Below are 24,704 nucleotides of genomic sequence, written 5' to 3' on the forward strand. Positions count from 1 at the left end.
TTCCTATGCTATATTGTGCTGTAGACTTCATTTTATTCCTAACTTTTTTTTGTACTCAGCACCATTTGCTAGTCTCTAAGGCTCCTTCCATAGTGACATTTTATGAACCTTGTTTAATATCGCAGAATGCTGTTATCCAGAATTCTACCTAACTGGAACCAAATGATCAGCGAGCTTTCTAGAGTGACAGAAAAGAGAACAAAGTATCTTTAATCCCCCCCCAACCCCACCCCCTGCCAATTGTACCATTTGGTCTGCATGAAGGGAACCAAATGGATGAATATGCAGAGAACATTGCTGGGGAATAGAGGAAGTGTTAGATGGCAAGAGCAGTTATGAATGCACCTCCGGGCTTCTGACTCTCTGGACTATGGGGCCTTCCCCAAACCTCCCAGATCCTCTGAACTCTCACTGGGGGAGCTCACCTCTCCCTGAGGCTGGTGGGCATTTTCCTAGGGGAGGCAGGCAGAGGAGTTCCCTGGCTCTGGCTCATGCTTCACCAGGCACAGAAAAGGAAGGCAGCTGCTTAAGACCTCGGCCGGAGATCCAACTCAAAGAGGGCAGATACCTGCAAGCTCTCGCTTCTCCTTCCCGGGCCGAGGACCCGGTTGGCGTCCTGCCCGGAGAGTTCCTGTGGCTATTGGAGGCTATTAGCAGATCAGTGACTCACAGGCTGAGCCGCTCTCTTGGTGGCAGTGAGGCTCCGGGCACCATGTGTTGCCTGGGAAGAGGGTGCAGGTGGGGAGCAGCTGTGGGTATCAGCCCCTCGTGTCACTGCCTGCCGACGCCTGGAGACCAGATTCCATTTCGGGCAGCAGCGATTCACACTGGGTGGCCTCTGGCTTGTCTTCTACGTCAACGCCATGGAGAACTACCCAGAAGACTGACAAAAGCAGAGATCCCCTCAGAGGAAAGAGGGCCTCTCCTCTCTCCCAGGCTTCTGGCTCCACAAGGCCTTCACCCTTCTGGCCCCTCAGCAAACTGGGCAAGATCTCGCCAGGCTTGGCTGGTGAGGGCTGGGAGGTCAGGGTGGGACGTGGGGTGGAGGGTGCCTTATGCTCCCCCAAGTGACACACTTTATCACCAAAACTTCATACAGAGGCACATCTGGACTCTATTCCAGGCTTAACGATTTCTGCTCCTTTGAAGATACAAAAACAACAAAATACAAAACCAAAAATAAACAAACATATTAATAGGCACACACACAGATGCAGAGACCTATTGTTTCCAGCCCCTCTCCAAATTTCAGCTGATTCCACGTTAAGATATGCGGTTTCCACCTTGTGTTTTTCAGCTTCCCAGAGGAGGAGATCAGTGCAGTCCTAGGAGTACGTACACACTTCACCTATATGTCTTCCTTTGCAGTAATAGGACTTAAGCTGACTCTAAGAATCAGAGAAGGTTCACCTTGGCTTTCAGACCTCGTAGCAGCTGATCCTTCGTACCCAGGGAATGGCTTCAGGGCCTCCTGGCAAGGGCCTGGGTGCTCCAGCCCTACCAGGGACCCAGCTCCTCAAGTACCCGAGGGGGAAGTTTAAAGAAATGTAGCAAGATAGAGTAAATGCACCTGAACAGCACTGAGCTTACTATGCTACATTCTCTTTCTGTATCATCTCATTTGCCCCTCACACCCTTATGAAGTAGGTACTGTTATTAGCTTCTTTTGTAAGTGTGGAAACCGAGGCTCAGAGAATCTAAGCGGCTGATCCAGCTGCATATCTAGGGATTGGTGGAGCCAGGATTTGATCACAGAAAAGACTCCAGAGCCTAAGCTCACTCTTAACCATTACGCTTGTGTAAGCTCACACACACACACACACATGTACACGTGCAATGGTGTATACATGTGCACTTTGGTTTATGAAGTGTGATCATTTTAATAATATTCACAGAATCATAGGTTGTTGGAAGTCACCTTAGAGATGACCTATCTGGCCCCTCCCTGACTTTTGATTTCCACAAAAAACCAAAGTGGGGACTTGCCTTAAAGAAATAGTTCTTAATTGAGCAAGAATCAGAATCACCCGGTTGCTCTGGACCCCAACCCCACAGCGTCTAATTCAGTAGGTCTGGGGTGAGGCCCAAAATTTGCATTTCTGACAAGGTCCCAGGTGATGCTGGTGCTGCTGGTCCTGGGACGGCACCGTGCGAACAACTGCGTGAGAGTGAATTGCACTCGGTAAGGACCGTAAGACCTGCCGTAGTGTTGTTACTTACACTTCCTTAGCAATGCCGACAAAACCTACACATGGTCAGTCTTAGCTGCGTCACTTGTTCCTAAATAACTCTCCGCCTCTCAGCAACAGAAGCAGAATGTGGTAGGAAGAATTCTAAAACAGCCCTCCCCCCAAAGGATTCCATACCCGTTGTTCCCCGAACCTGTGAACGTGATAGCATTCCTGTGCCCGTGTTATGTTATATGGCACGATCCATCTAGAAAGGAATTATCTGAGTGGGTATAATTTAATCACACAGGGCTTTCAGAGAAGCAGAGAACTTTCTGTAACCGTCACAGCAACAGAATAAGGCAGAAGGAGGAGGTAAAACAAGTCAGAGAGATTTGAAGCCTGAGAATGAGGCAAAGTGCCATAGCTGCTGTGATGATGGAGAGGGCCACAAGAGAAGGGACATGGAAGCAGAAAGTGACCTTCAGCCAGGAACCAGGCCCTCACTTCTGCATCTGCACAGGGTCCAATTTGCCAACAACCTCAAGGAACGTGGGAACAGATTCTTCCCAGAACCTCCAGATAAGACGATGCCCGACTCACTATCAATATAATATGAGGGTCTTTGTAAGCCTCTAAGTCTGTGGTTGTGACCACAATAGAAAGCGAATACACAAGTACACAGATTCCTGGATCCAGAAGGGAGCTACTGCCCAGTGCAGACCTACTCCATCGGAAGATCCTCAGAAGAGCTGAGCCCCTGGGAGGCTTACCTTATGGTGTGATGAAAATGTCAGGGGCTGTGACCTAAATCCCAGCCCCAGCAAGGTAGCATTCAGTTCAGTCCGAAAAAAGGTTGTCAGGGAGAACAGCCTGAAGACCGCCTGCCCCAGAGCCCCTCACAGACAGCCTGGCTCAAGCACTCGGCAGAGAGCTTGTCAGCATGTGCCTGTCCTTCACAGAGGAGGAGTTTAAAAGCAGTTTAGGAAAACAGATTGTCCTCCTGTGCCGCTACTTGGTCAGATAACATACTTCCCCGTTTCTGAGATTAATCATCTATAAAGATGTCCCTCACCAGGATATTAGGAAGCTCAAGCAAGAGGATGGGTTAGATGCACAGAATCTGTACAGCAGTGATCCCTGCCCACCCACCCCTCCCCAAGATTCTTGTTATTCTTGTAACAAAGTAAAATTCATGGAGACCGCTTTGATTTTCTACATGACTATAGTACAGCTATGATAGTACAGCTATGATTCAACCACTGTGTCTTTTTACTGTAAAAGGTGAATGTAACTCTCTGGTGCCACGGTCAGGTGCAATTCAAGTAAATAAAACAGGTTAGCAGCAGGTAACTCCTGCTATTGAGATCCCACCAGATACCTCCAACTGACTTACAGACACCTGACATTCGTCTAAGTGCAGATTCACTTCTCAGGGCTGAGGTTCCACATCTGTTCCACCTGTACTGTGCATCGATCCTCCTGCCACAAGTGCTTGTCCCGGTACTGCTGAGTACCACGTGCGGCCTGGTTCATGTTCCCTGATGTCTGCACCCTCGGCCCTCTGAAGGCACAGAGCTGGTCGGAGCATGGCTTTTGGACCCTAGCCGCCCCCTCCATGACAGCTGCCTGTTTCCCCTCCTCTAGCACTAATGACAGGCATGTCCTGGTGGAAGTGCCTGCCTTGTGTGGGACACCAGGACCATTCTAGGCCCTGGACTTCCGAGCAGGGTCAGGAGCTGTGCATTCTGACCCTCTTTTCCTCTCACAGCAGCTGAATGCAGAGTTGAGCCCATGGACCAGGTTCCTTGAGAACCCAATCATGCCCTCCAAACCTTTTCTGATTTTGTTGATCTTCTCACCGTTGGGGATGATGGTGGCCATTGACAGATGACAGGCCATTTTGACATTGGCCTACTGTGCAGAGCAGAGCATCCAGCCCCCTTCCTGCTGCTTCTTTGTTTTCCCCCACCCCCTTAAACTCCCCCTCCCCCTCCGACAGTGTGCTAGGTATAGGGGAAGCCACATGGTGTCATTTCTACCTAAATGTTTGGGGATAAATTCTTTCTGAATTCTGGAAATCTTGAAGGGTTTTGAGACACATATTTGAAAGCAAAACTAGTAGATTGCTATTTTCCCATGTTGTCCGAGCTCATGGTTTTGTTTTATTCTATTTTGCCTTTTATGTGCTTTCAGTGGTTGAAATATTTGGTACTTTTTTGCTATTAGAGAACTGGTGGTATTTCATCTGTAATCAAATCAAAGTGAATATGGCCTGCACTGTAGCAGAAACAGGTTATGCTGCAGGAGCATGGCCTGAGCAGCTAGAGCGTTTTGCAAAATGAATTGGTCACTTTACCAAACTTTTGTTTCTTTTTTTTTTTTTTTGCGGTACACGGGCCTCTCACTGTTGTGGCCTCTCCTGTTGCAGAGCACAGGCTCCCGACAAACAGGCCCAGCGGCCATGGCTCACGGGCCCAGCTGCTCCGTGGCATGTGGGATCCTCCTGGACCGGGGCACGAACCCGTGTCCCCCGCATTAGCAGGTGGACTCTCAACCACTGCGCCACCAGGGAAGCCCCTACCAAACTTTAAAAAAAAGCCATTTGATCACACACATAACACACACACACACACACACACAAATTCCACAAAGCAATTTACTCCCACCGCAATGTGTTCAGTCAAAGGTTTTGTTAACAAATACGTGACTGTTTTGTTTCACTTCCCACAAGAGTTCTCTGATAAGCTCGGAAAACTCTTGTTTTTGTGGTTTTAGCGTCACTTTTCATTCATCTCTTTGTACTGTAATCATTTCAAAATTACAGTTGTTAACTAGGAGTGTGGATTGGTGGTTAAAAATTGGAAGTTTGATGTTTAAGTCTGAAAAACAGTGGGAATATGCAAGAAACTCAGGACAAATCAGAATTCGGCGTTACTGACGACTGCCACAGAGTTGCCCGAGTAGGTCCGATCCAGAATTTGCCAGTAAAGAAGGATGAGGTTACTAACCACCGATAAGAGAATGAGTAGACAAACATGCTTGATCTGAAATCTTGGGGCATACTTGGATGTCCACATAGACAAATGTTCAAGCAGTAGCACAGACGAAACAGTGAAAAGCCAATATCCCTCTGTGGAAGATTGTACTTTCCAGAGGGTGGCAGTAATATCTCCTATGCCACATGTTCTTCTGCACTGTGACCTTGACATTCTTCCCCTAGAGAGGAAGACTCTAATTCTCTTTCTTTTGTATCTGGGTTGACTTAGTGACTTCCTTGAGCAATAGAATGAAATGCAAGTGATATTCTGGGACTTCCAAAGCTAGGTCACAAGACGCCTTGCAGCTGCCACCTGGGACTCTTGGAACACTCACTCTTAGGACATTCCCTCTCGAAACCCAGTTGCCATGCTTGGAGAAATCACATGGAAAGGCCACAGGTAGGAGCTCTGGTAGACAACACCCATTCAACTCCCAGCAATGGCCAGAATAACTCTCAGCCGTGTGAGTGAAGCATCTTGGACATCCAATTCAGTTGGGCTTATGGATGACTGTAACCCTAGCCAACTGTCCAGCAAAACTCAGTCAAGTTACAGAATTATGTTTTAAGCCACAAAATTTGGGAGTATTTTGTTATATAACTGGAACTTCTCCCGATTCTCTTTCCCAATTGATTATGCATCCTTTCAGTGATATTTTATGCATGTACTTTCAATAACAAGTATACCTCACTCCCCTTGCAAATGGTAGCATAGTAAATACACTATTCACTTTACTTTTTTTTCAGTCAACAACACATCTTCGAGATTATCCCATACTTGTTCACATAGACATGGCTTGCTCTTAAACAGTGGCAGAAAACACACACACACACACACACACACACACACGCACACAACCAATGTTTGTTCCCAAATAGAAACATAAATAGGGCAGAATCGAACACTCTGTTCTTCTCTCTTCCAAAGTAAAAAAAAAAAAAAGAAAGAGAGAAAGAAAAGAAAAAGAAACGCAGGGCTTGAGGCTGTACCCCCTCTTAAACAGTGGCAGGATACCCCATTGTTTATCACTGTAACTTATTTATCCAGTCCACTATTGATGGATATTTAGGGGTTTTTTTCCCCCAAAGACAGTGATTCATTGTTTATTCTGCTAAAATACTCTTTTATGCAGGTGTCTAAAGGATATACTTGGGTTACATTCCTATAATTCAATTCTATTCTATTGTATGTGCATTTTAAATTTTAATAGATATTGTTCCCTTCCAAAAAAGTTGTTTCAAGTTGTACTCTCACCAATTAGATTTTAAAATGACTATTTTCCTATACTCTTGCCCCAACAGTGTATTACCAAAGTTTAAAAATTGTTTACCCTGGATTCCTATTCAGATTATGGATTTTATTATAGTAGCCTAAATGAACTTAATCCTTGATTTCTCTTTGATATCTTGATACGTCTTGTTTGAGAAACTCCTAGCTATAATTGCATCAAACAATTATTTTTGTCAGAATATTAAAAAATAAACTGTATGGATTGGGAAAGATGGCATGAGCTATTAGGTAAAAAGAGAGTTAATGAATGACATAGTTTCATGTGACTCCATTTCTATGAAATGTGTAAACTTGTTGTAAGAAAAAAATAAGTCTGGAAGTATAGATACAAAGTGTGTTAATAAGAAGCAAAGTCTATCCAAATTATAAACCACAATCAAACTAGCAATAAAACACTGCCTGAAATTTCCTGCAAGGTCAATGTCATGATTGCTTCAGAAGGAAGAGGCTCTATTCTTTAGATATGGCTGAAAAAAAATTTAGGTTGAAAGAGGGAGCCAAACTGAAAAGGGTGCTCATAACAAAAGATATATATTAATGTGCTAAAAGCCCTATTTACACTGATAAAAATTTTGAAGAGAGAATAGAGAAAGAATTGGTTCTTATAAACTGATGTAGAAAATAAAGCATTTGCCAGATCAATCACTACATATCAGGCGCCAGGGGCTATGATGATTTTCTCGAGTTAAGATCTATATTTGGAACATCAACTACAATTGGAATCACCACTTGATAAATTTATAATTTTCTTAAGAATCCAAAGGGGTAAATTAAATAGGGATGTGATAGGTATCACCACCCCTATATCTTTCAAGTCTTTCATGATGACACTGATCTCTGCAATTTCCTCCAGGAAAGTGTCATTGCTTTTATTTTTCTATCCTGATAGGGAAGGACTTCTACTTGGCTCTTCCTACCATAGTAGCCATGTTCCACAGGTTAGAGAATTAATGTGGGGATTTACCAGTTGCCACGTATGTCTATTCTAATTTTACATTCAGGAACTGGGGAAATAAACACAGGGTGGTTTCACAGAACTACTGGCCCCACTGTATTCAACAAGACAAAATTCCATTTAGCACCTAACCACCCTAAGCCCCCCACTTTGACTTATGGACCACAGTGGCATTTTGGGTCCCTAGAAATAGTGTCAGTTCAGAGTCAGGGTGTATCAATTCCCAGAGGTTTGGGTAAATGGCTGTATGTCCTTTGAAAAATACTTGGAGGAAGATTTAAAGTATATATACTTGTAGCAGTGTGGCAGGGTTCTTTTTGAAGGGGAACCAGCCTCTCCTCCAGTCATGGAGCTCCAGGTCTGTGAATGGCTTAGGTTCAAAAACTGAATAAGAAGCCTTGACTTTCTATTGTGATAATACGAGTCAGGTTTTTGGTCACCAGATCTGGAGTTTTACCTGTTATGCACACCAAGTAACATTTTAGTAGGATGCTCATCTATTTCATTCCTAGGGACATGATGATCGATTAGCCATAACCAAAGGTTATGGTGGGTCAAAATATTCTGACTACCATCCTTCATCCCTGATACCCATTATGATAAATGCACTCCTCTTGTCTTTGGCTATTAAGTGCTTTCTCTTGGCCTCTACTAGTCTGAAATTCCCATATCAGTCCCGTTAAAATCAGCGGGCCCACCTTATTGGCAACATTTCTTGATATCATACCTGGCCTAGAGAAGACAGCCATCAGTAAACTTTTCAAGGATATTGATGCTTTCTGCACTAATGTATTTCTCAACACCTTGGTGAAGGGATCAAGGGGTAGAAAATAAGTGTAAAGGTCAGTCTTAAAAAGTCTACTCCAACATCTCTATCTCTCAAAGTCTTTGAATTCCTCTACATTATACCAGAGAATTTCTGGTATCTCAACCTCATTGAATACAAGCCACTGTAGAGTCCAAGTATCAATCAACCAACCAGGTCCACTAGTAAGGCCACTTCCAGCTATACACATTAACATTAAATCTAGAATACGTTAACATTAAATTAAACAACAATAAATAAATAACACTAACATTAAATCTAGAATATCTGTTAAGTGCACCCATATAAAAATTTACCAATCCAATATTATATTCTATTAATCCTTAGGATTAATTTCTACCCATATTCTCCACATTTCTGCTGATATAAATTTTTTTAATTTTATAATTCTTTTGGAGAGTAAGCCATTTTCTCCTGAGTCAGAATAGAGTGTACTACACCCCTAGAGTATGCTGAAATTTGATACATTATGTTTAGAGGCAACAAGAGGTACCTGGCGTGAATTTTGAGAATAGGCATTCTTTGCTGCTTAAGGTGAGGTTATTATAGTGTATTCAGGTGAAATAAGTGGAGAGAGTTGCTTCTTCTAACAAGGATGGCTCAGAATGTCTCAGGGGCTCAAGATTCTCAACTTCATCTGAGCCTACGTGGGTGTCCTCATTCCAAGTCTGAGGATCCCAATCCTTCACAATCAACCCCCTAACTTTCATATTAGATACTTGATAAGGCTGTGAATTCAACTTTTGTTGTAATTATGTACCCTGAATGTTTAAATTTTGTGCTTGATTTTCAGTGAGGTCAGCCCTGAAGATACTAGAAAGAAGAAATTCTTTTAGGGCCACTGTAGAAGCCCTTTGGCTCTCTGACCATCACTTGAGCTGATATTTTAAAGACTTGAGATTGCTATTTTTCTTTTTGTAAGTGTTCTAGGGCACTCAGAAGTGGCCACCTCCATCTCACAATTCTCATAGCCTATCATACTAGTTAACTGTAGCAGTCACTTGGTCCCTAAGGCTCTTCCTTCACTAGGCACTTTTTTTGCAGCCTACCACAGGTGATATTTTGATTAATTTTGATGTTACTACGTGATTTGGGTTACTAATGTCCCATTCTTCATTGAGCTTAGCACTGTATTTGAGGCCAAGAATATGACCAAACCAACTCCAGAATCCCACCTTTGTAAGTATGTTTCCTAAACCCACTGTTGGTACTACATATCAGTCAGGATCCAGTTAGGGAAACACAAACCATACTAGTTATTTTAATAGAGAGGATTTAATTTAGGAAACTAGTTAAACAGGTATTGGAGGACTGAAAACACAAAAAATGAACACCGAGGTAACTCAGAGATAGTAAAAATAGGTTGGGGCAACAGAGGGAAGGAGCTGGAGTTACATTAGAATATAGATGCTTAGAGAAGGGACCCCATGGAGCTGGCACCTTGCTTGCTGGATAAGGGATGCCATTCAGCTTGTGCTGGCATCTCAGGAGTTGGGATAAAGAACCTCTGGGGAGCCGCCATAAAAGCCCAAAAGGACAGGGTCCAGAGAGCTTCTAGGTTGGTGAACACGTGGAGATTTGGGGAGAGTGGTGCACTCCGAGAGACAATGGGAGCTCTGTGCACCTTTCCCCATACCTTGCCCAGTGCATCTCTTCTGTCTGGCTGTTCCTGAGTCACATCCTTTTAAAATAAACCAGTAATCTATTAAAAAAAAAAAAAGAACCTCTGAGGAGAGAGCATTGTTTGGCAGGTGGTGGTGTTTTTGAAGGGGCACAGTGAGGCTGGCTCTGGGTGTATGTGTGGAGGGAAACTGGAAATTGGAACTGTTCCTACCAGGATGAAGAACTGCTGATGGGGTGACACTGACAGTAGCAGCAAGCAAAAGATGAAGTAGTACAGCTGACCCTTGTACAATGTGGTGGGGTGGTTAGGGATGTCAACCTTCCATGCAGTTGAAAACCCACGCATCACTTACAGTCAGCCTGTGGTGTCTGTGGTTTCCCTGTATCTGTGGTTCTGCATCTGCAGATTCAACCAACCGCAGATTGTGTAGTACTGTAGTATTTACTATTGAAAAAAATCCCAGTATAGGTAGACCCATGCAGTTCAGACCCCTGTGGTTCAAGGATCAGTTGTAATTGCTTTCTCCTTCCTCGCACTTTGCAGTCTCCCTCTAGTGTCCCCTACTGGCAGAGTCTAATATGGAACCATCTGGCAAAGGGAAATATTTGTTCTTGGCAGAGTTTCGACTAAAGCAAAGTATCAAGGGGTGGGTTTGGAGCAGAGTCACAACAGCTTAATAATCAGCCTAGTTCTCTCGATTGTAACCTGGTTGTTAAAAGGATGAAATGAAACCATGTACATTAAATATCTAGAATTGTGCCTGATGCATTGTAAGTGTTCAATAAATCTTAACACTTTTTTTTTTCCTGGTGTGCACTGAGATGAGCCTATGGGGTCTTTTCCCTTCAATGTAGTGTATTTTTTTACACTGATTGGTTTTCATATGCTGAACCATTCTTGCATTCCAGGAATAAATCCCAGTTGGTCATGGTGTATAATACTTTTAACATGCTACTGAATTCAGCTTGTTAGCTTCTTAAAAATTGGTATTTACTATATATATACAGAATTTGAGTTTTTAGGGAGAGAGGCAGAGTCAAGGTGACCTTGAAAGTGTAAGTGGAGGGATCTGAATTGAGAGCTTAGACAAGATGGTAGAATAGGAAGACACTCAGCTTACCTACTCTCATGGCACACCAAAGTTACAGCTATTTACAGAGCAAGTATTGGTGAGAAAGACTGGAATCTACCAGAAAAGATCTTCTACAACTAAAGGTATAAAGAAAGAACCACAACTAGACATGTAGGAGGGGCAGAGTCACGGTATAGTCCAGACATATGCCCCCAGGTTGGTGACCCACAAATGACAGAATAATTACTATTGCAGAGGTTTTCCCCAAGGAGTGAGGGGTCTAAACTCCACGCTGGCCTCCTCAGCCTGGGAGTCCTGCCTGGGGAAGACAAGTCCTCAGAACATTTGGCTTTGAAGACCAGGGAGGATTACTATTGGGAGACCCAGAGGGCTGTGTAGAGACTCCACTCTTACAGGGCACACACAAAATTTCACACACTCTGAGACCCAGGGCAGAAGCAGTAATTTGAAAGGAATCTAGGTCAAGCTCACCTGCTGACCTTGGAGAGTCTCCTAGAGAGGCAGGAAGCAACTGGAGCTCACCCTGGGGACACAGACACTGACAGGAGCTATTTTGGGGAGCTTGTGGACACTGGCACTGGCAAGTTCCATTTTGTAATCCTCCCTGTAGCTTGTTAGCCTCAGGACCCAGTCCCACCACTGCCTACCAACTTGTAGGCACCAGTACTGGGATGCCTCAGGCCAAGCACAGCCCCACCTGCCAGCAGGCAGGCAGCCTTAAGACTCTCTGAACACACAGCCACCACTGGACACAGCCCTGTCTACTGGAGGGCCCACAGCTTGGCCTCACATATCACTGCACAGGCACTAGACCCGGGACCCCCAGGGTCCTGCACCCAGAGACCCCAGGACCCAGTGGGAAGGCACCAATCCCAGGACCCCTTGGGCCCCAGTCCTGCCCATCCGTGAGCTGGATCTAACTTGGGATCAGCCTCACTCAACAGTGGGCAGGGACCAGCTCCAGGATAACCACAGCCCTGCAGCCTGCTATGGCAGGACCCAGCCTACCCACCAGCAAGCCAGAACCAGGCCCAGGACATTCTGAGCCCCAACCCTTCCCATCAGCCGCCCTACACAAGCTCAAGACACCTTGGGGGCTTCCCTGGTGGCGCAGTGGTTGAGAGTCCGCCTGCCGATGCAGGGGACGTGGGTTCATATCCTGGTCCGGGAAGATCCCACGTGCTGTGGAGCGGCTGGGCCCGTGAGCCATGGCCGCTGAGCCTGTGTGTCCAGAGCCTGTGCTCCGCACTGGGAGAGGCTGCAGCAGTGAGAGGCCTGTGTACCGCAAAAAAAAAAAAGACACCTTGGACCCCTCAGCCAGCTGCCCTGGGATATGGCCCCACTCACCAGTGGGTTGACACAAGCCTTAGGACACCCTGGACCCCACAGCCAGCTGTGTCAGGAATCAGCCTCACCCATCAGTGGTCAGACACCAGCTCTGAGACTCCTGGGCCCTGCAACCAGAGGTTCTAGGGCCTGAATCTGCCAGTGGGCTGCCACTAGCCTCAGCACCAGGCTTCACCCACTGGTGGGTAGGCACCAGGCCCAGGAGCACCTGGACCCCAACCCCACCTACCAGCAAGTGGACACTGGCTTCAGGACAACTGCAAGACGCAGCCAACATACCAGCAGGCCAACACCAGCCCCAGCACCCCTTCAGCCCTGGCTCTGTCCACCGGCAGGCCAATTCCAGCTCTAGGACAACTCAGGTCCCCGTCCCACCCACCAGCAGGCCAACACCAGCTCTGAGATACATTGGACTCCTCACCCAGCCATCCTGAGATCTAGCCCCACTCACAAGTGGGCCATTATCAGCATTGGGACACCCTGGAACCCACAGCCAGCTGTGTCAGGAACTGGCCCCACCCACCAACAGGCTGACACTAGATCTGGAAATCCTGGCACCACAATTACCCACCCCAGAACCTGGCTCTGCCCACCAGTGAACCAAAACTAGCCCTGGGACCTCCTGGTGTTCACAGCCAGTCGCCTTGTGATCTGGCTCCACTAACCAGCAGCTGGCAGCCTCTGCACAAAGCAGGGCCTGGCAACTGAACAGACTGGAGGCCAGACACACCTACCAGACTGTAGTCAGACCCCACAACAGAAGGACCCAGGCAGCCCACATACGGAGCACCCCTAGAGCATATAGCTTTGGCGACAAGAGGAAAGTGCACTGCTGGGATGCATAGGATGTCTCTTACAAAAGGCCACTTCTCCAATGTCAGGAAATGTAACCAACCTACCAGATACATATAATTAAAAACAGAAAGTTAGGAAAAATGAGGCAACAAAGGAATATGTTCCAACTGAAGGAACAAGATAAAACCCCAGAAGAAGAACTAGGTGAAGTGGAGATAGGCAATCTATCCAATAAAGAGTTCAAGGTAATGATCATAAAGATGATCAAAGAACTTGGGAGAAGAATGGATGAACACAGTGAGAAGTTTTACAAAGCATTAGAAAGTATAAAGAAGAAGCAAATAGAGCCTAAGAATACAATAACTGAAATGAAATATACATTAGAAGGAATCAGCAATAAATTAAATGATACAGAGGAATGGATCAGTGAGCTGGAAGACAGAGTAGTGGAAATCACAGAAAAAAGAATAAAAAGAAATGAAGAAAGCATAAGAGTCTTCTGAGACAACATCAAGCATACTACCATTCACATTATAGGGGTCCCAGAAGGAGAAGAGAGAGTGAAAGGGGCAGAGAACATATTTGAAAACATCATATCTTAATAGCTGAAAACTTCCCTAACTTGGGAAAGGAAGCAGACATTCAGGTGCAGGAATCACAAAGAATTCCCAATAGGATCAACCCCAAAGGGACCACACCAAGACACACTGTAATTAAAGTAGCAAAAAGTAAAGATAAAGAGAGAATATTAAAAGCAGCAAGGAAAAAGCAACAAGTTATGTACAAGGGAATGCCCATAAGTCTATCACCTGACTTTTCAGTAGAAACTGTGCAGGCCAGAGGGAACTGACACAATAGATTCAAAGTGATGAAAGGGGAAAACCTACAACCAAGAATATTCTATCTGGCAAGGCTTTCATTCAGATTTAACGGAGAGATCAAAACTTTTACAGAGAAGTAAAAGCTTAAAGAGTTCATTACCACCAAATCAGCTTTGCAAGGAGTATTAAAGGGAGTTCTCTAAGTGAAAAAGAAAAGGCCACAACTAGTAACATGAAAATTACAAAAGGAAAAAGCTCACTGGTAAAGGCAAATATACAGTGAAGGTGGTAAATCAACCATGTACAGAGCTAGTATGAAGGTTAAAAGACAAAAGTAGTAAACTTGTCTATGTCTGTAATAAGTAGTTAAGGGATACAGAAAACAAAAAGTTGTAAAATATGTCAAAACCAGTAATCATGAGGGGGAGTAAAAATGCAGAATTGTTAAAATGTGTTTGAAACTAAGGGATCAGCAACTTAAAATAATCATATCTGTATCTATCTATCTATCTATCCATCCAACCATCCATCCATCAATCTAGAAAGAGATTGCTATATATAAACCTCATGGTAACCAAAAACCAAAAATCTATAATAAATACATACACAAAAAAGAGAGAGGAATCCAAACATAACACTAAATATAGTCATCAAATCACAAGGGAAGAACAAAAGAAGAAGAGAACAAAAAAGAACTACAAAAGCAATCCCCCAAAATTAACAAAATGGCAATAAGTACATACCTATCAATAATTACTTTAAATGTAAATAGACTAACTGCTCCAATCAAAAGACAGAGAGTGGCTGAATGGATACAAAAACAAGACCCACATAGACATATACATATATACCCATATATATAGTGACTCTACAAGAGACTCACTTCAGATCTAAAGACACACACAGACTGAAAGTGAGGGAATAGAAAAAGGTATTCCATGCAAATGGAAATCAAAAGAAAGCTGGGGTAGCAATACTTATATCAGGCAAAATAAACTTTAAAACAAGACTATCACAAGATACAAAGAAGAATATTATGTAATGATCAAGAGCTCAATCTAAGAAGAAGATAAAACAATTGTAAATATATAGGCATCCAACACAGGAGTACATAAATACATAAAGCAAACATTAACAGATATAAAGGGAGAAACTGACAGTAACCCAATAATAATAGAAGATTTTAACACACCATTTACATCAATGGACACATCATCCAGACAGAAAATCAATAAGGAAACACTGGCCTTAAATGACACATTAGACCAGAGGGACTTAATTGATAGAACATCCCATTCAAAAGCAGCAGAATACACGTCCTGTTCAAGTGCACATGGAACATTCTTCCAGGATAGATCACATGCTAGATGACAAAAATATATCAGTAAATTTAAGAAAACTGAAATCATATGAAGCATCTTTTCCAACAACAATGCTATGAGACTAGAAATCAACTACAAGAAAAAACTGCAAAAACACAAACACATGGAGGCTAAACAGTATGCTACTAAACAACAAATGGATCACTGAAGAAATCAAAGAAGAAATTTAAAAATACCTGGAGACAAATGAAAATGAAAACACAATGATCAAAAATCTATGGGATGCAGCAAAAGCAGTTCTAAGAGGAAAGTTTATAGTGATACATGCCAACTCAGGAAACAAATATCAAATAAACAACCTAATCTTACACTTAAAGGAATTAGAAAAAGAAGAAAAAACAAAACCAGAAGTTAGTAGAAGGAAAAAAAATCATAAAGATCAGAACAGAAATAAATGAAATAGAGACAAAGAAAGAAAGAAAGAAAGAAACTAAGAGCTGATTCTTTGAAAACATAAGCAAAATTGACAAACCTTTAGCCAGACTCATCAAGAAAAAAACAGAGAGGGCCCAAATCAGTGAAATCAAAAGTGAAAAAGGAGAAGTTACAACTGACACCACAGAAATACAAAGGATCATAAGAGCTTACTTTGAACAGCTATATACCAAGAAAATGGACAACCTAGAAGAAATGAGAAAATCCCTAGAAATGTACAATCTCCCAACACTGAACCAGGAAGAAATAGAAAATATGAACAAGCAAATCACCAGCAATGCAACTGAATATGTAATAATAATAATAAAAGAGCTCCCAACAAACAAAAGTCCGGTACCAGATGGCTTCATAGATGAACTCTACCAAACACTTAGAGAAAAGTTAACACCTATCCCTCTCAAACTATTCCAAAAATTGGCAGAGGAAAGAATGCTCCTAAACTCATTCTACAAGGTCAGCATTACCCTGATACCAAAGATATCACAAAAAAGAAAATTACAAAAAAAAAAGAAAATTACAGTCCAATATCACTATGAACATACATGAAAATATCCTCAACAAAATATTAGCAAACTCAATCCAACAATATATTAAAAGGACCATACACCATGATCAAATGAGATTTATCCCAGGGATGCAAGGATGGTTCAAGATTTGCAAATCAATCAAGGTGATACACCATGTTAACAAACTGAAGATTAAAAATAATGTGATCATCTCAATAGATGCAGAAAAAGCTTTTGACAAAATTCAGCCCCCATTTATTATGAAAACTCTCCACAAAATGGGTATAGAAGGAACATACCTCAATGTAATAAAGGCCACATATGACAAGCCCACAGCTCACATAATTCTCAACAGTGAAAAGCCAAAAGCATTTCCTCTAAGATAAGGAAAAAGACAAGGATGTCCACTCTTGCCACTTTTATTCAACATAGTACTGGAAGTTCTAGCCATAACAATCAGATAAGAAAAAGAAATAAAAGGAATCCAAATTGGAAAGGAAGAAGTAAAACTGTTGCTCTTTGCAGATGACATGATACTATACATATAAAATCCAAAGGACACCACCAAAAAACTACTAGAGCTCATTGATGAATTTGGTAAAGTTGCAGGATACAAAATAAATATACAGAAATCTGTTGCATTTCTATACTCTAAGTACAAACTATGAGAAAGAGAAATTTAAGGATTTACAATTGCATTAAATAGAATAAAATACCTAGGAATAAACCTAACTAAGGAGGTAAAAGACCTATACTCAGAAAACTATGAGACACTGATGAAAGAAATGGAAGACAACACAAATAGAAAGATATTCCATGTTCATGGATTGGAAGAATAAATATTGTTAAAATGACTATACTACCAATACAATCTACAGATTCAATTCAATCCCTATCAAAATACCAGTGGCCTTTATCCTAGAACTAGAACAAATAATTTTAAAAACTTGTATGGTAGCACAAAAAACCCTGAATAGACAAAACAATTTTGAGAAAGAAGTACAGAGCTGAAGGTATCATGCTCCCTAACTTCAGACTATACTACAAAGCTGCAGTCATCAAAACAGTATGGTACTGGCACAAAAAACACATAGAGCAATGGAACAGAAAAAAGAGCCCAGAAATAAATCCACACATTTATGGTCAATTAATCTGTGACAAAGGAGGCAAGAATATACAATGGGGAAAAGATATTTTCTTCAATAAGTGGTGCTGAGAAACTGTACAGCTACATGTAAAACAATGAAATCAGAACATTTTCTCACACCTTATACAAAAATAAACTCAAAATAGATTAAAGAGCAAAATGTAAGACCAGAAACCACAAAATTCCTAGAAGAAAACATAGGCAGAACACTCTTTGACATAAATCATAGTAAGAGTTTTTTTGAATCTGTCTCCTAAGTCAAAGGAAACAAAAATATACAAATGGTACTTAAAAGCTTTTGCACAGCAAAGGAAACCATTGACAAAACAAAAAGACAACCTACTGAATGGGAGGAAATATTTGCAAATGATATGACCAATAAAGGGTTAATATCCAAAAATATATAAATGGCTCATACAACTTAATATTAAAAAAACACACAACCCAATAGAAAAATGGGCAGAAGACCTAAGTAGACATTTTTTCCAAATGACCACTTGGCCAATCAGCACATGAAAATATGCTCAACATCACTAATCATCAGAGAAACGCAAATCAAAACCACAATGAGATATCACCTCACAGCTGTCAGGATGGCCACCGTCAAAAAGAACACAAATAACAAATGTTAATGAGGATGTGAAGAAAAGGGAACCCTTGTACACTGTTGGTGGGAATGTAAACTGGTGCAGCCCCTGTGGAAACAGGACAGAGGTTCCTCAAAAAACTAAAAATAGAACTACCATATGACCCAGCAATTCTTTGGGTATATACCCAAAGAAAATGAAAACACTGATTCAAAAAGACACATGCACAAAACAGAAACAGACCCACAGACATAGAAAACAAACTTATGGTTACCAAAGAGGAAGGTGCAGGGTGGGGAGAGAGGGATAAATTAGGAGTATGAGGTTAACAGATACAAACTTCTATACATAAAATAAGCAACAAGGATTTACTGTATAGCCCAGGGAACAATATTCAATATCTTGTAATAACCTATAATGGAAAATAATCTGAAAATATATACACATATATGTATATAACTAAATCACTTTGCTGTACACTTGAAACTAACACAACATTGTAAATCAACTATACTTCAATAAAAAAGATACATGCACCCTAATGTTCAGAGCAGCATTATTTGCAATAGCCAAGATATGGAAGCAACCTAAGTGTTCATGAATAGATCAATAGATAAAGAAGATGTGGTATACATATATACAATGGAATATTACCCAGCCATAAAAATGAATGAAATTTTGCCATCTGCAACAGCATGGATGGAGTTGGAGGGTATTATGCTTAGTGAAATAAGTCAGACAGAGAAAGACAAATACTGTATGTTATCATTTATATGTGGAATCTAAAAAATAAGACAAATGAATGAGTAACAGAAACAGATTCACAGATATAGAGAACAAACCAGTGGTTACCAGTAGGGAGAGGGAAAGGGGGAAGGGACAAGACACAGGAAGGGGATTAAGAGGTACAAACTACTATGTATTAAATAAATAAGCTACATGGATATATTGTACAGCGGAGGGAATATAGCCAATATTCTATAATGACTTTAAATGGAGTATAATCTGTAAAATTTTGAATCACTTTGTTGTACACCTGAAACTAATATAATAAATCAACTATGCCTCAATAAAATATAAATAAAATAAAATAAAATAAAAAGGAATTATAACTAGAATTTCCTCACCAGTCTGCTCTGAAAGCCATTCCAGTTTTGGATTCATGAGCTGTTTAGAGGAAGGTGCTCTCTCTCCCCTGCTCTTTCAGTGTTCCCAGTTGTCGTAATTGCAAGTGGATGTAGCTAAAGACAAATGAGAAACATAAACTGAGTGGTTTAGAAGAACAATTTGGAGAGCCTAGCTCTTTCTAAATGCCAGGGACTTTCAGGTGTTAAGAGCCTGAAAAGAATGTCAGGTTAGCTGACCAGAATTTTTATGATTAAAGAGAAAAGTTGGCTCCCCTGGATCTCTGATCTATCCCAGTGGGAAAAGGGGCAGACCCCTCCTACTGCAACACCACTCCATCCTTGCTGCTGGAGGACACGCACGGGGAGATACCTGAGGGGGTCACCTGCTTGCTTTCCCTTCTGTTTGGCAGTGAAGTTGAAGATCACCAGCCTTGTCCTGTAGCAGGGAGAGACATTTTGGAGGGGAAAAAAAGTCCCCTGGTTTCCCAGGAGCACTTGGGATAAACGTAGGGTTTCCAAAGATTTCTGATGATAAGAACCAACTGAGGCACTTACTCTCCCTTGGAAATGTTGGTTCTGTTGAGCTGAGTTGGGAACTCACATGCTGACATTTAAAAAAAGTGGCCCAGGTGATTTTTATCATCAGGCAAGTTTGGGAAGCCCTGCCCTAGGGCAAGAGGGCAACTCCTCCTGGACCTTGAACTCATGCCTGCAAAAGGGAGCTGATATAATATTTAACCCCTGAAGAGACACACCTGTTTGGAGAAGATCTGTCTAGGAAAGTTACAGGGCTACAGTTACTATTCTGTGGAGGACGAAATTGGTTGGGGCTCTTCTGAAGTTCTGTAGTTATGAATGACAGATCATGTCATTGAAGGGCAAGTTTTCTTCTTGAAATCAGCTTGGGTTTGGTTGCAAAACACAGCAGACTTGAAAATCCAGCTGTTTACTTCACGATGGAAACTGGGGATGGTGCTGCCACTACCGAGCCAGGGTCTGAAGTGCGTGTCCCTGAGACCCCAGGTCATACCTGATGCTCTGCCAGTGACGTGGTGCATGGAAAGGCCTCTAGGGTGTCTTTCCTCTCCCACAGCTGGAATTGTTCCCCAAATGCTGAAAGCAAAGGCACTTGGAGCTGGCCAGGAAAGAGCAGGACCTCAGAGCTTTGTGAGAGTTGCTATGAAAGTTTAAGTGTCATCACAACTAGAGATTCCTGGGGTGGGAAGGAAAACAGACAGTCATGAAACAGGTCTCTATTTCTAGTGAGCTGACCCAGCAGGAAAGTTGGGTTAGATTCCTGAGCATGTGGTGGACACATCAAGGGCCCCTGCACAACCAGAGGCCCTGGGGGGGTCCTCTGCTATTTCTACAATCTTGGTTTGGGTAGGATGCAAACAGAGCCTTGAAGCAGTGCCTAACACATCTAAAAAAGTACCGCCTGGCACATAAGATGGGCTCAGTAAAAACTTTCTGAATGAGTGAATGAATGGGAAGAGAGAGAGCTTGTCATTGAATTGCAAATCAGAGGCCTCCAATTGTTGACAATATATGGAGAAAGATTCAGGCTTCATTTCTCAGACCTTTATTCTTCTAAACAAAGTTCAGGGCTCTGCATGTTCTACTCTGTTAACCACAGAAGCCCAAAGTTCTTCCATAACTAATCTGAACCTGGGATTCCTTTGCTCTGCTCTCAGGAGCTCTCACAACCTCTTTCCCCTTGAAGCAGTGTAAGGATGATGGAGCAGGGCCGCGGCCGCATGGAAGATTTCCCTCTCAACGTGTTTTCGGTCACTCCTTACACACCCAGTACTGCTGACATCCAGGTGTCGGATGACGACAAGGCGGGGGCCACCTTGCTCTTCTCAGGCATCTTCCTGGGACTGGTGGGGATCACGTTCACCATCATGGGCTGGATCAAACACCAAGGAGCCTCCCACTTTGAATGGACCCAGCTCCTTGGGCCCATCCTGCTGTCAGTGGGGGTGACATTCATCCTGATTGCCATCTGCAAGTTCAAAATGCTCTCTTGCCAATTGTGCAAAGAAAGTGAGGAGAGGCTCCCGGACTCAGAGCAGATGGCAGGAGGACAATCGTTTGTTTTCACTGGTATCAACCAACCCATCACCTTCCATGGGGCCACCGTGGTGCAGTACATCCCTCCTCCTTATGGCTCTCAAGAGCCCATGGGGATGAACACCACCTACCTGCAGCCAGTGGTGAACCCGTGTGGCCTCATACCATCTGGAGGGATGGTGGCCACCATGCCAAGCCCTCCTCAGTACTACACCATCTACCCTCCAGAGAATGCTGCCTTTGTTGATGACCAGGACTACCTTTCCTCCGTGGACGGTGGAAATGACAGGTAGGATGTGTGCCTTGGCGATGCTCCCCTTCCAGCTGTGGCAGTCACGGTCTATGGCTGTGTTTGGTCTGTAAGGAAGGTGGTGGGAGACTGCAGATCTCCGTGTGGCCCGTTGCCAGGATGGTGGCGTTGGTTCTGAGAGCGGTGCTGTGGGCTGTAATGCATTTTGTGCTTTCTGCTCCCGTTTCAGGACTGGCCCTGATGCTGAGCAGATAGAAGAGACACAGCTGGGAGATGAGGACTCTGCCTGCTTCTCTCCTCCCCGCTATGAGGAAATATGCTCCCTCCCTCGCTAGAGACTATGCGGCTGGGGGCACAGAGTTTTAGCTTTTTGCTGACAACTGAAGTGTTCCATGCTGTGACCTTCAGAAGTTAGACAACAGAGCAGCCCAGGAAGCCTGACAGATACCATTCGAGGTGGGGAAGGGGGAAATGGGAGGTAGAATCTCTGACTGTTAAAAATTAGGCTAGGGTGGGGATATGCACTTCCGATCGAGCTAGAAATCCCCTGGATATGGCTCAGGATCAGGAATTTCACCTGTTTATTCACCACCCGCCCCTTTCCCACTGGAACGCACTGGTGTCTTAATTTGAGCTCCAGTAGCCAAGGGAAAACTCACTACTGCTGTGACTTTGGGAGTTTCCACAGTAGTGAGAATGGGGGTAGGGGAAGGAAGCAGGGAATAGAAAACGGGCTCAAATGGAGATTTCCCAGTTCCTGTTCTCAGCTGGGGATCTTCATACATATAAGAACTTGGTTGCCATCTGGCGTCCCTTGAGGACTCTGGCATCTTAAAGGCTGCAAAAATAAATGAATTAAATGGAATAAAATAATGTCTTCTGTTAGAACAGTATTAGATAGCTGGCTAATAAAATAGACAACTGATGGGAACATACTGTGTAGCATAGGGAACTCTACCTAATGCACTGTGGTAACCTAAATGGGAGGGAAGTCCAAAAGCGAGGGGATATCTGTATGTGTATGGCTGATTCATTTTGTTGGGCAGTGGAGGCTAACGCAACATTGTAAAGCAACCATGCTCCAATAAAAATTAATAAAAAAAAATAATAGGACAATGATGTCAATAAATCCTTAAGTTACCACGGAGAGACACATCACAGCGACTCGCAGCTGTCGATGTTCTCTCTAGCAAGGCTGAAGCTTGAGGTGCCCACCCCAGCATGGGATTTGTGCTGGACCCAGTGGCCAACAGAACACGAGCACCTCCCTACACATAGATGAGATCTGTTAAATTAGACAGAATAGAGCTGCTGTGTCAACACCTGGAAAATCATGTCATGGAAACAATCTTTACGGTCAAGATAAGCTCACCTTCTTTATAAAAATACTTAGGTGCTCTTAATCTCCCAGAATCTGGGCTGTGTAATAAACAACCAGAACAGATCCACAGGCTTTAGAAGAGACAGACTAAACCATCAGAGTTTAAAAGAAAGTGTTTTCCATAGGCTACAAAGGTAGGCCACTCAAGGTAAGGGTGCGTGGCTCATCCCAAAGGAAGACCAGGATTTAGCAATCCTTTAGAGTTTTGGTACTGTGTTCGTATATGGAGTGATTTTTACTAATCTTTATCAGAAGTATCTAGTTTTCCAAAGATATGATTAAAATAAGCTTGGTATATTATTATTGTGATTTGTATTATATCTTAGGGGCGAAATCTCTTTTTTAATTTAATTTTTATTTTATATTGGGGTGTAGTTGATTTAAAATACTGTAACACACTCTCCTTTAATGGTCATTGCTACTTTTTTTTTTGTATCTATATTGTACTTCACTTTTCTTAACATCTTTATTGGAGTAAAATTGCTTTACAATGGTGTGTTAGTTTCTGCTGTAAAACAAAGTGAATCAGTTATACATATACATTTATCGCCATATCTCCTCCCTCTTGTGCCTCTCTCCCACCCTCCCTACCCCACCCCTCTAGGCGGTCACAAAACACCGAGCTGATCTCCCTGTGCTATGTGGCTGTTTCCCACTAGCTATCTATTTTACATTTGGTAGTGTGTATATGAATATATATGTCCATGCCACTCTCTCACTAGGGACGAAATCTCTTTGTATGAGAATTCATTTTCATGTTCAGTGATAGCAGGTGATTGAAAAATATGCTTCAGTTAACAGAAAATAGCTTTTTGCTCAGCATATTCATGAAACACTGGACTCCTGGCTGAGGGCCATCAGTTCAGGGAGGACGTTAGGTGACAGGGACATAGTTGAGCACCACCAGTGGCATGCCCACCGGCAACGCCCACACACCTGCCTCCTTCATCCCTCTCCCTCGTCATCCTCACCCACCGCATAACTTTATGTTCCTGGATTTGGGTACCAATGAGCATCAAGGGTAGTTCAAAAGGGAAAGAGATGTTAAGAAAGGACAACCACGTGTGAAAGGTGGGACGGTGGGACAGCTACTTTGTCTCAGTGATGCCTGGAGTCCGATGTGCAGGGAAGTGGCCTTGGGGGCTTTTTAGCTCTAGGCTGCAGTCATTCAGCACCAACTGTCCCTGTTCCAAGGCAGACAAAGTGCTAACGCAGAGGTAGTTTATGCTTCTGGAGACAGTGCGCCAGAGCTGACAGCCCAAGGTGGGAGGTGGGGCTCAGAAGATAGGAATTCAGCACTTATTTATTGAGCACGTCCTCTGTGTCAGGACCCGGGCCATCAAGTAGGGTTATAACATTGAAAAACTGAACCCGCAGAAAAGCAGCTACGGCTAGTCGAGAGAGAGAGACAGCTACTGATCACTTATGCCCTGACACCCAAGAGGGGTCCTGGAGCCATAAGAGGGATTTGGACTAGTCAGGAGGGTCAACAGAGCTGACTTGGGAAAGTGAAGTCAGGACCACGGCCCTGTATAACCCCAGGAGCACCGTTACACGGAGAGCCATGACGTCGGACTCCCTGGGCCTCTGAGGCCGGTGCCAGGAGCTAGAGGAACAGCGGCTGATACTAGACAAAGGGGAGGAGGAGGGGCCAGCTGTGTAGACCTTTCTATTTTGCTGCTGCTACAGCCTTCAAACAGAGCTGCCGGGCTTCCCTGGTGGCGCAGTGGTTGAGAGTCCACCTGCCGATGCAGGGGACACGGGTTCGTGCCCCGGTCCGGGAAGATCCCACATGCCGCGGAGCAGCTGGGCCCGTGAGCCATGGCCGCTGAGCCTGCGCGTCCGGAGCCTGTGCT

At 43.3% G+C, this 24,704-nt stretch overlaps 1 protein-coding gene and 1 long non-coding RNA gene across 22 annotated transcripts in view; one reads left to right on the forward strand and one right to left on the reverse strand.

Annotated features, from left to right (window-relative positions):
• Positions 1–24,704, reverse strand: part of LOC111185556 (uncharacterized) — a 69,812-nt gene that overhangs the window by 24,519 nt on the left and 20,589 nt on the right. For 14 of the 21 annotated variants that reach the window (XR_016392699.1, XR_016392697.1, XR_016392690.1 and 11 more), the window contains 6 exons: positions 21,478–21,710; positions 20,948–21,149; positions 20,175–20,357; positions 19,515–19,580; positions 19,145–19,258; positions 426–1,141 (listed from right to left, as the gene is read on the reverse strand). This is a non-coding gene — a long non-coding RNA (uncharacterized LOC111185556). Of the gene's footprint in view, positions 1–425; positions 1,142–19,144; positions 19,259–19,514; positions 19,581–20,174; positions 20,358–20,947; positions 21,150–21,477; positions 22,306–24,704 lie in introns of all 21 variants that reach the window. The other 7 variants (XR_016392685.1, XR_016392689.1, XR_016392684.1 and 4 more) reach the window with 6 other exon arrangements.
• On the forward strand, positions 20,878–21,904 carry TMEM174 (transmembrane protein 174). Its single transcript, XM_022595211.3, has 2 exons — positions 20,878–21,506; positions 21,697–21,904. Exons 1-2 carry the CDS (start codon positions 20,878–20,880, stop codon positions 21,800–21,802), a joined length of 735 nt encoding a protein of 244 aa, XP_022450919.1. The 3' UTR covers positions 21,803–21,904.

This window comes from Delphinapterus leucas, chromosome 3 (assembly GCF_059928025.1).
Source record: "Delphinapterus leucas isolate spDelLeu-1000000601 "Yukka" chromosome 3, BTC_Dleu_Yukka2, whole genome shotgun sequence".
Lineage (NCBI taxonomy): Eukaryota > Metazoa > Chordata > Mammalia > Artiodactyla > Monodontidae > Delphinapterus > Delphinapterus leucas.

Bases quoted from the DNA above. Each gene is read 5' to 3' on its own strand.
- TMEM174 (XM_022595211.3), top strand. From the start codon at position 20,878: ATGATGGAGCAGGGCCGCGGCCGCATGGAAGATTTCCCTCTCAACGTG. The intron at 21,507-21,696 runs GTAGGATGTGTG...CTCCCGTTTCAG, and splicing joins GTGGACGGTGGAAATGACAG to GACTGGCCCTGATGCTGAGC.